This window comes from Plectropomus leopardus, chromosome 18 (genome assembly GCF_008729295.1).
Source record: "Plectropomus leopardus isolate mb chromosome 18, YSFRI_Pleo_2.0, whole genome shotgun sequence".
Lineage (NCBI taxonomy): Eukaryota > Metazoa > Chordata > Actinopteri > Perciformes > Serranidae > Plectropomus > Plectropomus leopardus.
The window spans coordinates 18972653-18985240 of NC_056480.1; the positions used below are offsets into that span (position 1 = coordinate 18972653).

Genomic DNA, 12588 nt, shown 5'->3' on the forward strand with positions numbered 1-12588 from the left:
AAATACTCAACCCAGCCTGTCTTGCACCAACTAACTTCTATTGGTTTGCACCTCAGCAGATTGTCTCGTCAATGTCCACAGTGTAAATGAATTGAGTTTCTGTCATGTGATTGGCTGATTAGAAACTGATTTTAAGAGCAGTTGAACAGGCGTACCTAATGAAGTAGCTAGTGAGCGTATATGAGAAAAATCACTCAGCGAGTCTTCATGAACTGTCTCTGGTTTTAATCAGAGGTCTGCATTGTTTCTTTGCTTTTTAGGATTGAGCCAGCTGATTTCAGTGTCCTGTGAAGAAAGGCGGCAAACCTACTGTCAGCTGTGTTCAGTCAGGTTATTAAAGTCCACGCACACATCGGGATTTAACCACGTGTCACGCTATGTGGTGTGTGCTTACTTTAATTCTCGTTGTAGAAAATGTATGAAGTGTGTAAAGCAGGACATTATTACAGATGCTAACTGTGTGCTCTTAATGTTCTGGCTAGAATATGAGGTACCCTGAAATTGGCAAGTCACGCAAGGCAGTCATGGAGAAAGCGAACTACTTGGCCGAGGCTGAGAAAGGCGTAAAATTCAAGGTGACCCGCTAGAGTCTCCACAAACATTCAAAATGACCTACAATTGATAGACTTTGTGGTTATCGCTTTTAATTACCATTGTATGAGTGTTTCTGTCTTTCTTTCTGCTAGAGCCTGAAAGTGAATATTGATGAGTACAGAGAGCTGGCTCGTCTTTCAGTGGATCAAGGTAAAGATATCCTCAATGAAAGGAGTTGAAGAATTCATTCACGAACAAATAGCCTAAATGGTACATGCATTCTGCTGCAGTATTTATCTTCATACTCTCTGCTTTAGTCGCTGCACTTTCACGCATCGCCATCACACACACTCGATCTCTCTCTTCTGACCACACATTCGCTAGGGACATCTGCAGGAAAGACATCCATAAAAAGGGTTGAAAATTATGGTTGACGGCATGCAGTTAAAGACTGTGATGCTCCTAAATAAATGACACAAAATATAAGAGCAACTCTTGATTAGGTGAAAATGTCAATGCAGAATGTGATCAGACTATATCAACAAGAATAGATCATTGATAATTACATATAGAGGGATACTAAAGAAAGGTTGTAGTGCCTCATTATGAAGATAATTGCAGATGGAGAATAGAGTGGTGCAAAAGCGATAAGCACTGGTCTACAGAGATGTGGAAATGTGTGATTTTGTCAGACAAGTAATCCTTTACCTTATTCTGGAATAGTAGGTGACAGCATGTGTGGCTGACACCCCTACAGTGAGGGGATCAGGTGCCTCTGTCATGCTGTGGACGGCATTTTGCTGGCAAAGTTTGGGTCCCCTCAGAGGCAAAAATAACTGCAAACTAAGACAGTGTTGTTTGGAGTGGTCACCTTCAACCAAGAATTGAAACCAAAATGATCACTTTAAAAATTCTGCAAAGTAAAGTAAGGAGGTAAACTGTATATTTTGACCAGTGAACAACAATATAAAGAATTCACAGTTGTATATGAGCACAAACTAGAATGTTTATGACAGTGGGAGAGCGACAGTGAGAGATGACAGGACAGGAAATAGTGGCTAGATAACTTGTGACAGGAACTGTTCTTCTGAGAAAATGTACTTTTTTTTCTTTTACAAGATATGAAGTAACAATCTTAGGGCACAGGGTCATCAGTGTCTCATTCTCTGAAAATAATATACACCCTTGCATATTCCTGTTTGAAAGATAGTGACTCTTTGACACCAATTTACCTTGATATGGTTGATAACATGTTATTTTATTGTTGTTTGAGGTGTATGTTTTGAGCCATTGAATAATGATTTAAGAAAGCATGGATACACTTGAGCGTCGCTTATGATATTGTATCAATTTGTATACAACATATTGCTAGTGTGTTGCAGGGAAAGTAATTAACACAAACACAGATCCTACTATTGTATTCGCATGTAATCGTTTGACATTAATTTCATGCACATGGTACAGTGTTTATGGAGTTTTTATACTATTACAGTTTTTCTAAAATGTGATTTTAAAAAAATCATAATATATTGCCTGTCTTTCAATGTTTTGCGATATATTGCGATACAGTATCGTAACCTCTGTATCATGATACTTATCATTTCGCCAGATTATTGCCAATACAAGGTTAATACTTACTGTAGATGGGTGCTCACTTAACCGTCGACTGTTAATGGGGAAATATACAGCGACAATTTCGTTTTGCTAAACCTACGCATATATATAATATCTGTTGTTATGATAAGTAATCAACTCTTCAGGAAGATTGCTTACATTGTAGATTTGTATTCATTCTCATTACAATGGATTATGTACTGTGTGCTCATGTCTGAATTCATTTTCTCTCTCTGTATTCTCAGTTTTTGTAAGACTGGAAGAAATGTTCAAACAGAGAGCCTCGCAGGTCTCGTCACCCTCTGTAGACGTTTGGAGACAGCAAGTTCCCTCTATCAGCCCATGTGAAGTTTGGAGCCCCGATGATGGTAGATTCAGTTGTTCTTTCTAAACACCATCTAAGTTTGAAATGTATCTGTTTTTTTTCATCCATGTGCGAATACATCTGAATTTTGCACTCACATTCCTCAGATGATCTTTGTTGAGTTTGGACTAGTTGTTGCCCCAGCTAAGATACTTTCAGGGTTTTTGTTCTTGATAAGTTGAGAAACTCATGATGTGTCTTTGTGATGTTAGCGGAGGACCTAATGAATGAGGCACACACGTATGCAAATGCATTGTACCACTTACTGCTATTTTGTCTCAGGGATACCACAGAATGAAAGTCACTCTACTGATAACCAATCAGAGAAGGAGAAGAGACAAGAGCTTCAGACACATTGGGTCCAGATTCCAGGTGAGAACCCCACACACTTACACAAGCTTTGTTTCAGGCTCAGTGTCATGAGATAGCTGTTGTTGTAAAATTCACACTTGGTAATTTATTGCTGTTCTTATTTCAGAAATTGAGTCCAGTTCAACAGAGAAAGAAACTCTCGCTATAGATCAGTCGGACAGAGCTCAGAGCGTGAAGAGTTCAGAGCCAGAAGCTGACAATCGAATCTCAGACCAGCTTCATTCATGTTCGATCTTGAAGAAAAATGAGCCCACTGTAAATCTCAGAACTAAAGACGCAGGAAGAGCAGGTATTTGTGTTGTGTGTCATACACTATCATTAAGCTACTCTGTTTTTTTTGGGTGGATTGTAGAATGTAAGTCTGGCCCTATAAACGTGAAAGTCCGTGTCTTAGTGAGTGGGTGATGAGCCATTATTCTGAGTGCTCAATGACGTGATTGTGCTGTGTGAGTGTCTAAATGTTTTGTTCTTCATTTTAATATGCATTCATGTTTTTTTTCCTGTACTGCAACAGCAGGGCCAGAGCTGTAAGTGAACTTTAATGTATGAGAAAATGCAGCCAGTTTTTGTCAAATTAAAATCTATCATTTCAAGTTAGAGAGCATTTCATAAACTAGTTTTTAACCTAGACTAACTGTTTATAAACTGATTGTAGATTCCGCTATGTATATATATATATATATATATATATATATATATATATATATATATATATATATATATATATGCTGCATTATCCTTTGTACAGTGTCTTTGAGTTCCTTTAAAAGTGCTTCATCAATAAAATGTATTATTATTATTATTATTATTTATTATTTTTACACTGTCTTACATTGTAATTGTGCTATTGTTATGTTGTTCAGTTACAGGAATCCACCACCTCTCTCGTCTCTACCTCCCAGCCGGCTGAAGTGGAGAAATCTCAGGATCATGATGTGCAACCTTCTGCCACTGACTTCGCAGGCAGATTTACCCAAACCCCTTCAACATGCCAAGAGACTCTCGAGAAAAGACAACAGCGGGAGAGCAGGGATCCAAGGTTTAAGAACACACAGAAAGTGCTCGAAAGCTTTCAGAAAACACCATCACCTGTAACAGACCCTGATCCGGCCCCGCCCTCCTCTGCTGCTACAGTCAACACAGAACAGCAGAACCAACCAAAACCCAGCCTAACACAAGCAGAACATGTGCCAAAACAATCACAAGCCCCCCAAATAGGTAGGTGTAAAGCATTTGTGAGTCAGTGTTTGTTGTAATTTAACATACTGATTTGTTATTTTTTATGGTTGCCACAGGAGAAATCATTCCTGGCTGCAGTAATTTGTCCACATACTACTTGAAGGTGAAAGGATATGACCGTAGACAAATCCTAGGTGGGTGTGTCTATTCATACACAGCAAAGCCTCCTCACTCTGTTCATGTCATTTCACAAAATTTCGCAATATTTTAATGATGGCATGTCGTCATCAGGTCTGGGATCTGTGTGGGAGTGTCGAGGGATATCCATGCATTCTTTTTACCTGTGTGAGAGCTGCGGCGTGACACTCTCCTACAATGACATCTGTGCACACATGGTCAGTAAGAAGCACCGCTTAAACCACATGGTGAGTGTTGTCTCAGTAATTCATCAAAAACCTTTAAACAACAAAAGTATTGAGGCTTTGCTCCCATCATTTTTTTTAATCTAACATGATGTATGTTTTGCAGCAGAGGAAGTACAATAAGTTTCTGTACTTCATGTCAGATGAGAATGTGTCGGAATCAAAGAAAGAGGATATTTTAAAGGGCGTTGCCGAGATGCTTGTATCACAGGAGAGTCACAAAAAGATGGACGCACAGGTAACCTGTTAGGTCTATGTATTTGCATAGTATTTGCACATATCTCTTGTCTTTTTAATTGTCAGTGAAAGAAATTGTCATTTATGGTGAACAAGTGTTTGTGGCAATTTTGCAATTCCTCTATGACAAATAGAAAGAAAAATCTCTTACAGTGTTCAGTGTTTCCTCTGCGCGCTCAAGTGCATGATTTTTATTTTGTGTCACTAGACGATATTTAGCATCATCATCTGACACAAGACGAGCTTTAGACACGTGCACACAGCTGTGTATGTGAAATACATTTATCTCTTAAAATCTGGAGCAACATCACTCTTTCTCTGCTGCTTTCAGATGCCTTTCAGATTGGTGTGATCTCATTCAAAGACATGGAAAAAAAGGCAATGAAATCAATGGATTTAGGAAATTATTTTTCAAAAAGCTAGACAGGCTTGGCTAAAAAAATAAAGCTTGGTAAAAACAATATTCTAGAGATCATTATTACAAATTTTAAATGATGTTACAAAATTACTGTAATTTTTAAACACGTTGCTTTTTTCTTTTTTTGTCAGTTTGTTTCTTACTAATTTTCAGGTCATGCCATGAACACTAACAAACCTCGTTTTTCATGCACATTCCAGTAGCCCTTGTGTTACATGGTACAGTGGAAATACTCAGCCATTATGGTAATTGTAGCCCTGTTTGTTTCTTCTTCCACAAAGGTTGTACTCGTGAGACCAGAGTATTATGAACGTGTTTCAAAAGCTCCATTCAGTGAAGGTAACGATAAGCTTAATTTGCAAAGTCTAGTGTATGGTCCATGGGAGTATACCCTATTAAGTGTCAACTTTTCTATTTGCTTTTTATAGCTTTAGAAATGGTGCAAAACATTGAGAAAGCAAAGAACCTGAGTGTCTCCTGTCCACCCATCTACACGCCACAAGGAACGGGTGAGTCCCGTCAGCCCAGTTACAGGAGCTATTGTTTCTCGTTCATTTGTACAGCTAAATTGAAGTAAGTAAGTTAGACACAACAGGGATAAGCTGAGTTTTGGTTTCTGTTGACAGACCAGCAGCCTATAGCACAGCAGAGTCCAGACGAATCTCTTCCCAAGGAGAAGCAGCCAGTACGAGCACTCGAGACGGACCAAAGAAGTGACAATGGTACAGTTGATCATATCATTTACAGTTAGGGGTGGGGGAAATAATCGATTCTTTTTTTTTTTCCCCACAGGTTGCGATCAGCTCTTGTGAGTAACAAAATAACAGAATCTTCGAATTTGTGTTTTTCTAATCTTAATTCAGAAAAAGTTTATTGTATATCAAAGTAGCCATTTTCCTGAACTGGAGAATCAGTATTTTTTCTAAAACACTTAGACTGAAACAACCATCACAGACTGTAACAGCGGCCTTCAACACAACTTTAGGCTGTTTTCTCTCTCATGCATGGCAATTTAAGTAAATGGAAAATATTAAACAGCCGAATAACAATATGCGTGATGCACTACAAATCAAAGTTGAGCTGGCTCGACTTTTTCAGTGCGATGTTTTAGTTTTTAGCGGTGGTATGTGTTAGCTTATGCTATGCTAGCTTTATTTGCCTTGCGGTGCACACTGGGATGTAATGGGATGGCAAACTGTGATGTTAAAATGGGGCTGAGACATTCGTAAAAAAAAGATATTTTATTGACCAAATGTTACAAATTCAGATGTTGTTCAGTCGAGGTGCTTTGTGGCAAGTAACAGACGCACAGAAGCCAGTGACGACATAACTGTGTTAACAAGCGTTATGGTAACACTCCAACAGCGACACGGTGATGGTGCACATAGCTGGTCACGGCTGCACGTCGTAGCGTGAACACAGTATAAGCTGTAATGACTTTAAGCCGAGGCTGTCCTCTCATAACTTCTCCACTGTCTCTCTTAGGAGCAAGACAAAAAACAGAGGAACATATGGAAGAGACGGTTGGCGATGTGGATGGGGTCAAACAAAGAACAGTCCTTAGTCCTCTGGATATGAACTGTGTCTCCTCAAACGCTGACTCTGTTGTCTCTCCTGTCCCTGGTGCTGGCACATCACTCAGTCCCCAAGAGCAACCAGAACCCAGAGCCCCAGTCCCTCAGCTCCAGAGGCCTGTCCCAGAGGTGCAAGAGAAACTGGCAGAGGAACACTCAGAATCCTCGTCTTACTCCATTACTGGTCTTAAAACCAGTCAGCCCCCATCAGGGTCTCCCAGTGATAATTGCCCTCCAGCCAGAAAAAGACAAGCTGTTGAGTCAATTGAAACACTGCACAGATCTTGTACCAGTAACCCCCAACTGGAGGATCCTTTTCCAGCCTCAAGCAGACTGGGCAGTGAGCAGCCGCCTATCACCCAGCCCAGCCCTGAATCAGTCACTGAGTCCGTTTCTGTGAACCCTGCTGCAACCTCTACACTCATGTCTGTTTGGCACAAAAACACAGGACCTGATGCACAAGACACACCAGACCCTAAAATGGTTGAAGAATTAAAGGCTCTTTTAAGAAAGAGGAGGTCTGCAGTCACCAGCAATTATTCAAGTCAGATGCCACGAGATGGTACAGAGACTTCTAGCAGTGGGGTCTCTCAGTTGCCCATTAACCCCATTGTTACTGTCAGGCCAAACACCCAAAAGCAGCGGTTTGTAGATGGCTTTAAACGACAGAAGCAGACTAAGGCTAACAGGGACAATCAGGTCGCTCACAGTTTCGCCACAGTTGCATCAGTAAACCCCGCTGGCGCTTCAGGAGGATATGGTCGGTACAGCCAAAAGGCTCACACCACTAATCGACAGTCAGGCTATTTTTCCTCTGAGGCTGTTGGAAATTACACAACACCAAACAACCCTCCTGCATACTCTGGGAGTTCATACCAATGTGAAGGTCACGCTTCCAGAGAGTTGTACCAAAGCCAGATTTACCCACAGCAGGAAGCCAGCCACTTCAGTGTAGCAGCTCCATCACTACCAGACTGGGCGAGGCTCGGGATGCAGCGGCAGCAAATGCTATTACAGGAGCAGTACTCCTCATGGACAGGAGCCCCCGCTGCAGAAAATGGCAACATGACCAGTGAGGCTGTTTACGTAGGCGTCGTTCCATTCATGATTCCAGCCGACCATTCGCAAATGTTGATCGACGTTAACCAATACAACGCCAGCAGAATCGCTCCGACTCTAAACAGCACCAACATGATAACACAGAGCCCTTCTCAGGTTTACATCAACAATCCAGTCCTGTACTTTCCTGCTGCAGCCAGTCCTGAGATCATGTCTCAGGCATCTGTAAACTCCTGTTTTGCGTCCGGCAGAGGGTTTTTACCGTAGTTCCCTCTGTGGTCACTTCTCCATGAAACAACTGCTACACCATGTTAATAACACGTGCAAGTTGTTTCTGCCATTGTTCTGTTTGTTTCTAGTATACATAATGAAGTTCATATTTGCGGCTTACGTTTGGGATTTTCTCTTGTGAGATGCCGTACAGCATGTTGAGCACGACACTGATGTCTTCAAAGGAAAACATGTCTCACTGTACCAAATGAGAACACTCAACGGATTTTCTGTCGGCAACACGTTCAGGATTTTGCCAGTAGTTCTGAATCCTTTTCAAAAAGCATATGAAGTTGTGTGTTTCAGTTTTTAACATTTCTAATTTAAGATTTCCAGTGATCACCTACTGTGATTTTTGTAGTTTTTATATATTCATGTTTTGTTCGTTTTAATGAAATTCCTGTAAATCTTAGATTTGCTGTTGATTGTGAAATAAATTTCTATTTTTTTCCCATAAATTGTCTTTTTTAAGGAATGGATGGGATATAATCAAGGGACTATGAAGACTACACAGAAATTTAAAGTATTTAAAGTATTCACTGTTCACATGTAGTCTTCTAAGAATTAATGAATTTGTGTTAGTTTTACTTTTAATGTGCAAAACGATGATGATGTCTGATGATGTCTTTTTTTTTTTTGGTTGATATTTCTAGAAAACAGAGCTTTCTTATTTGAAGCATCTGCACACAGTTCCTGGGAGTAATGGTGGGAGTAGAAGAAGATAAGGAGAATTTCCTGGACATGTTTTGTGTCAAGGTCAGGCTGACGAGCTTTGACTATCCCCCACCACCTGTGGTATTTGCCGGAGCTTAAAAGTCATGCATGAAAAAGCATCAAGGTCAGACGTCTGTGAGAAATCTGTGGTAAATCTGAAAATGCTTCTTTATTTGAATAAAACAAGTCCAAGAACAGGCAGCTGTTTCACAGAAACAGAGCTCCTGCTCCCACAGATATCAGCACTCTGTGATCTTTCTATGATTAAAAGCTCCTGAAGGGTGCAGTTAATGAGGTAAAAAAATTACAACTGAACACAGAAGATTCCCTCTGTACAAACTTTAGTTATGACACAAAAAATCCAGAGTCCCAGCCTGTCTGCAGACAGCAAATAAACTGGCTGGATATCAGAATTAGACCTGCACTTACATACATTTAAACAAACAACTGACGTCAACATTTTTTAATGTTCCACATAGACAACAACTACTGTCTGCACCGATGCATCATCAGTGTCTCTTTTTGTGACATTCTGTAGTTAAAACAAACAGATATCTTCTGGTCCCAGAACTATTAAAAACACAAACTGTAGGTCGTGTTCTGAGAGAAGGTAGTTAAACACATCATGTAGGTGCAAGGCTATCAAAAAACAGCGTACACAAGGAACAAACGTAACACCTGCACACATAATTTTAATAAAGACCTTCATGGCATGGAGTAGGTGTGCAATCTGTACGTTTCCCCCCATTCTCCAGATATCATAAACTTATCTATAATAAAAAATGCAACTGTATGGAGAATCTCACCTTTTTTGAGTTATTTTCAGAAGCAATGCTGTTTATATATATGTTCATTAAACAACGGTTTCAAGTCTTAATGATGGTCAGCTTTGGTTCTGTACGCAGTGTCCATCAGTCAGATACATTTCCTCTGAAATCAGAGTCCAGGTGTGAGTATGAAACCAAGCAGGATTACTCAGGTAACTTCTTAAACAACAACTTATTAAAATGTACCTTAATAAATAATGACACCTAATATATTGAAGTTAAGTTTTACAAATTTAGGGTACAAAACATGAGCTAAATATTTCACAGGCAGTGTCGAACCTAGCACAAATTAAAAAATCAATAATTTCCTTTTATTGCACTTAGTTGTATTTGCAATAGTTAACTACAGAAGATGTTAAAAACAAACCAAAAAGAAATTTAAGACATGAATTCCTATGTAAGTATGAATGTAGTTAAACCACAAGCAAGCTATTGCAAAATGCAGTTAGATTTCTACTTTGACACTGACAATAACACATCATCATGTTCGACTATCTTTATGACATGATCCATATTGTATGATTTTTGGTCATATTTACTGCATGTTTGATCAGGTATTATTTTCACTATGGTTGAACCTTGTGTGACCTCAGCTAAGTGAACCGTTGCTCCAGAGTACCATAAAGTAACAAGAAGAGTGCTGTTGGAATGTGTGTCTGACAGTGATCTGTTTGTTCAGCAATAAATGTAAACTGAAACTAAACAGCTGCTACCAAAGGCAGCCGTCTAGTCTCTGGGAAAGGTAAAAACGGTCAAGTCTGAGCCAAACAAGGGGTTGTTAGTTACCGAGGAGACTATTATTATTATTGGTATTATTGTTTATTATTGTTCTTCTTCCCATAAAAGAAACCAAACTACTTTAGCTGGTGCTTCAGAGATGTGTTTCTCCCCCTGTATGTCCTTTAAAACTCCTATTAATGACTCTATAATATCAAAAACAAAACCATCCTGAATAAACTGTACATTGTATTATATTGGTAGAATAGTTTGTGACACACAGTGGTTGTTGAAGTGATGTTAACTCAAATTTTATCCTGCTCTTTATATGGTCAGTGGCTCTGCTAATGGCACACTCAGTCTGCATGTGAAAGGAAGATGGTGCCTTGACATCACAAAATTTGGGTTTCTTATATACAACATCTGGGCCCAGTTGTTAAAATAAATTTATTCTGGATCAAAATGATTTTGAAATCCTGCTTTTGCTATCCATTTATATAATATTTTTTCAGAGCACCATAGGACCGGATCACCCTGATACAGAAACAAACTTTTCAAAAATTACCAAATCCAGATAGCAGTACTCTAAAGGTATGTATACAATCCAAAGTATGTGCACATCACAGGCTATTGGCCACTGTTGTGGAAAATCCCTTTAGATGACTATCTAAATTAACTCAAGCTTGGATCTAATTGAGCTATTCTTGCAAACTTCTTCAGAAGTGGTCAGGTGTGAAGTCACTTCTGTTAAAGATCACTGGAGATAAGCAAAGCCAGTTGCAAAAGGGAGTTTTTTGCAGTCTTCAGCAACAAAACAACAAAGTCGATCCAATCCTGGGATCAGACTGACTAACACTTCCAAAACATAATGCTTATTTTTATACTCTTTCGGGGGCTGCGGGGTGTCTGCACCTTTCTCTGGGGACCATACTCTCATCTCTTGGCTTTGATTGTAATCGTGTCAAGTATTAGCTGGTGTCTCAGGAACTCTCCATGGCTGAGCCCTTCATCTCTCTCTCAACACCATTAACTCGTGACCCCTTAGTCATGCATTTTGTCTTTTCTAATGCAACTTGGTTTAATTTGATCTTTTTTCCACAACCTTTACCTATTAATACTTTACTTTACAATCTTATCAATCTTCACTTTAACACTACACTATGTGAAGAACGACAGGTAGAACAGCCAGCGCGAGGTTACTCTTAAGTGTTTTTATTTGGAGAAACAGAAAACAGCATAGGGAATCCAATTGTTAGAAAACGCTTTGACTGTGTCATTTTGATTCATAAAATGTGATAAATGAAAATGAAGTAATTTTTTGGTATTGTGTTCTATCCAAGTGTTGGATAGAAATACATGTATTTATGTAATAGACCAATTTAGAAATTTCATTTAATTTTGTTTTTGAATTTCAACCTAAATCCACACTTCAGCGGGGACCAGGATTTTTATTTATTTTTTAATTTATTTTTCAAATCATTAGTATCCCAATAATTCTAAAAGTTCTAAACAACACATACTAAAGGTTAGATAAAGATCCCAAACCAAAACTGGATAATGTTATCTAATCTAAACTAATAGTCAAAATCTAATAAGATTACTTCTGAAAAATGTCAAATTGGCATTGTGTTTTGTTAGTATTAGATGTGTAATGAAAGCAAAGCAGCACAGCAGCAGCATAACAAAAGCTCCTGTTTATTTGATGTTCAAATTCCTGAATGAGACACGCTGGCGCCTTTCCCAGCATGCAAGTGTAGATCAGCATGAGACCCCCTGTCCGCTTTATTATGACCATAAGTCTGAACTCAACTTACAGAAATAAAGATTGTATACTAGGTTGACACAGAGATACAAAATCATACTAACAACATCTGTATTGTCAAACTCCATACATGTTTAGACAAAAAACAAAAACAAACAGATATCACACTGAAACTTCCCCAATTTATTAGTTACTTTAAGACAATTCTTATTTATTTTGCATTAAAAGTGTTCTGAAATTGTATGTTTAAATATACAAATGGTGCATTATGTAATTAAATATCCTCTTTTTGCATTAATTTCCATATCACAAATCTGAGCCAAAATAGATACCTAAATGTTTAGGCCATTTTGGACGTTTTCTATCCACTAATCTGAAAGAAGACAAGTTATGGAAACACAATAGACCAAAATCCCAAAATTGACCAGTGCATAAAAAAAACATTATTTTCACTTTGAGCGTCTGAAATTAAGTAAAATTCATGAATGCAGTGTTTTTATTTGTAACTGTATTTTATACTATGAC

General features: G+C 38.7%; 1 protein-coding gene across 1 annotated transcript in view; it reads left to right on the forward strand.

Annotated features, from left to right (window-relative positions):
- Nucleotides 1–3932, forward strand: part of LOC121958183 — a 37123-nt gene extending 33191 nt beyond the window's left edge. Inside the window, exons 35-41 of the mRNA XM_042507053.1 lie at nucleotides 261–382; nucleotides 483–575; nucleotides 687–744; nucleotides 2394–2516; nucleotides 2795–2884; nucleotides 2991–3173; nucleotides 3748–3932. Coding sequence (XP_042362987.1) covers nucleotides 261–382; nucleotides 483–575; nucleotides 687–744; nucleotides 2394–2516; nucleotides 2795–2884; nucleotides 2991–3173; nucleotides 3748–3794 — 716 coding nt within the window. The 3' untranslated portion in view covers nucleotides 3795–3932. The remainder of the gene's footprint in view (nucleotides 1–260; nucleotides 383–482; nucleotides 576–686; nucleotides 745–2393; nucleotides 2517–2794; nucleotides 2885–2990; nucleotides 3174–3747) is intronic.
- Nucleotides 3933–12588: the final 8656 nt, after the last annotated feature.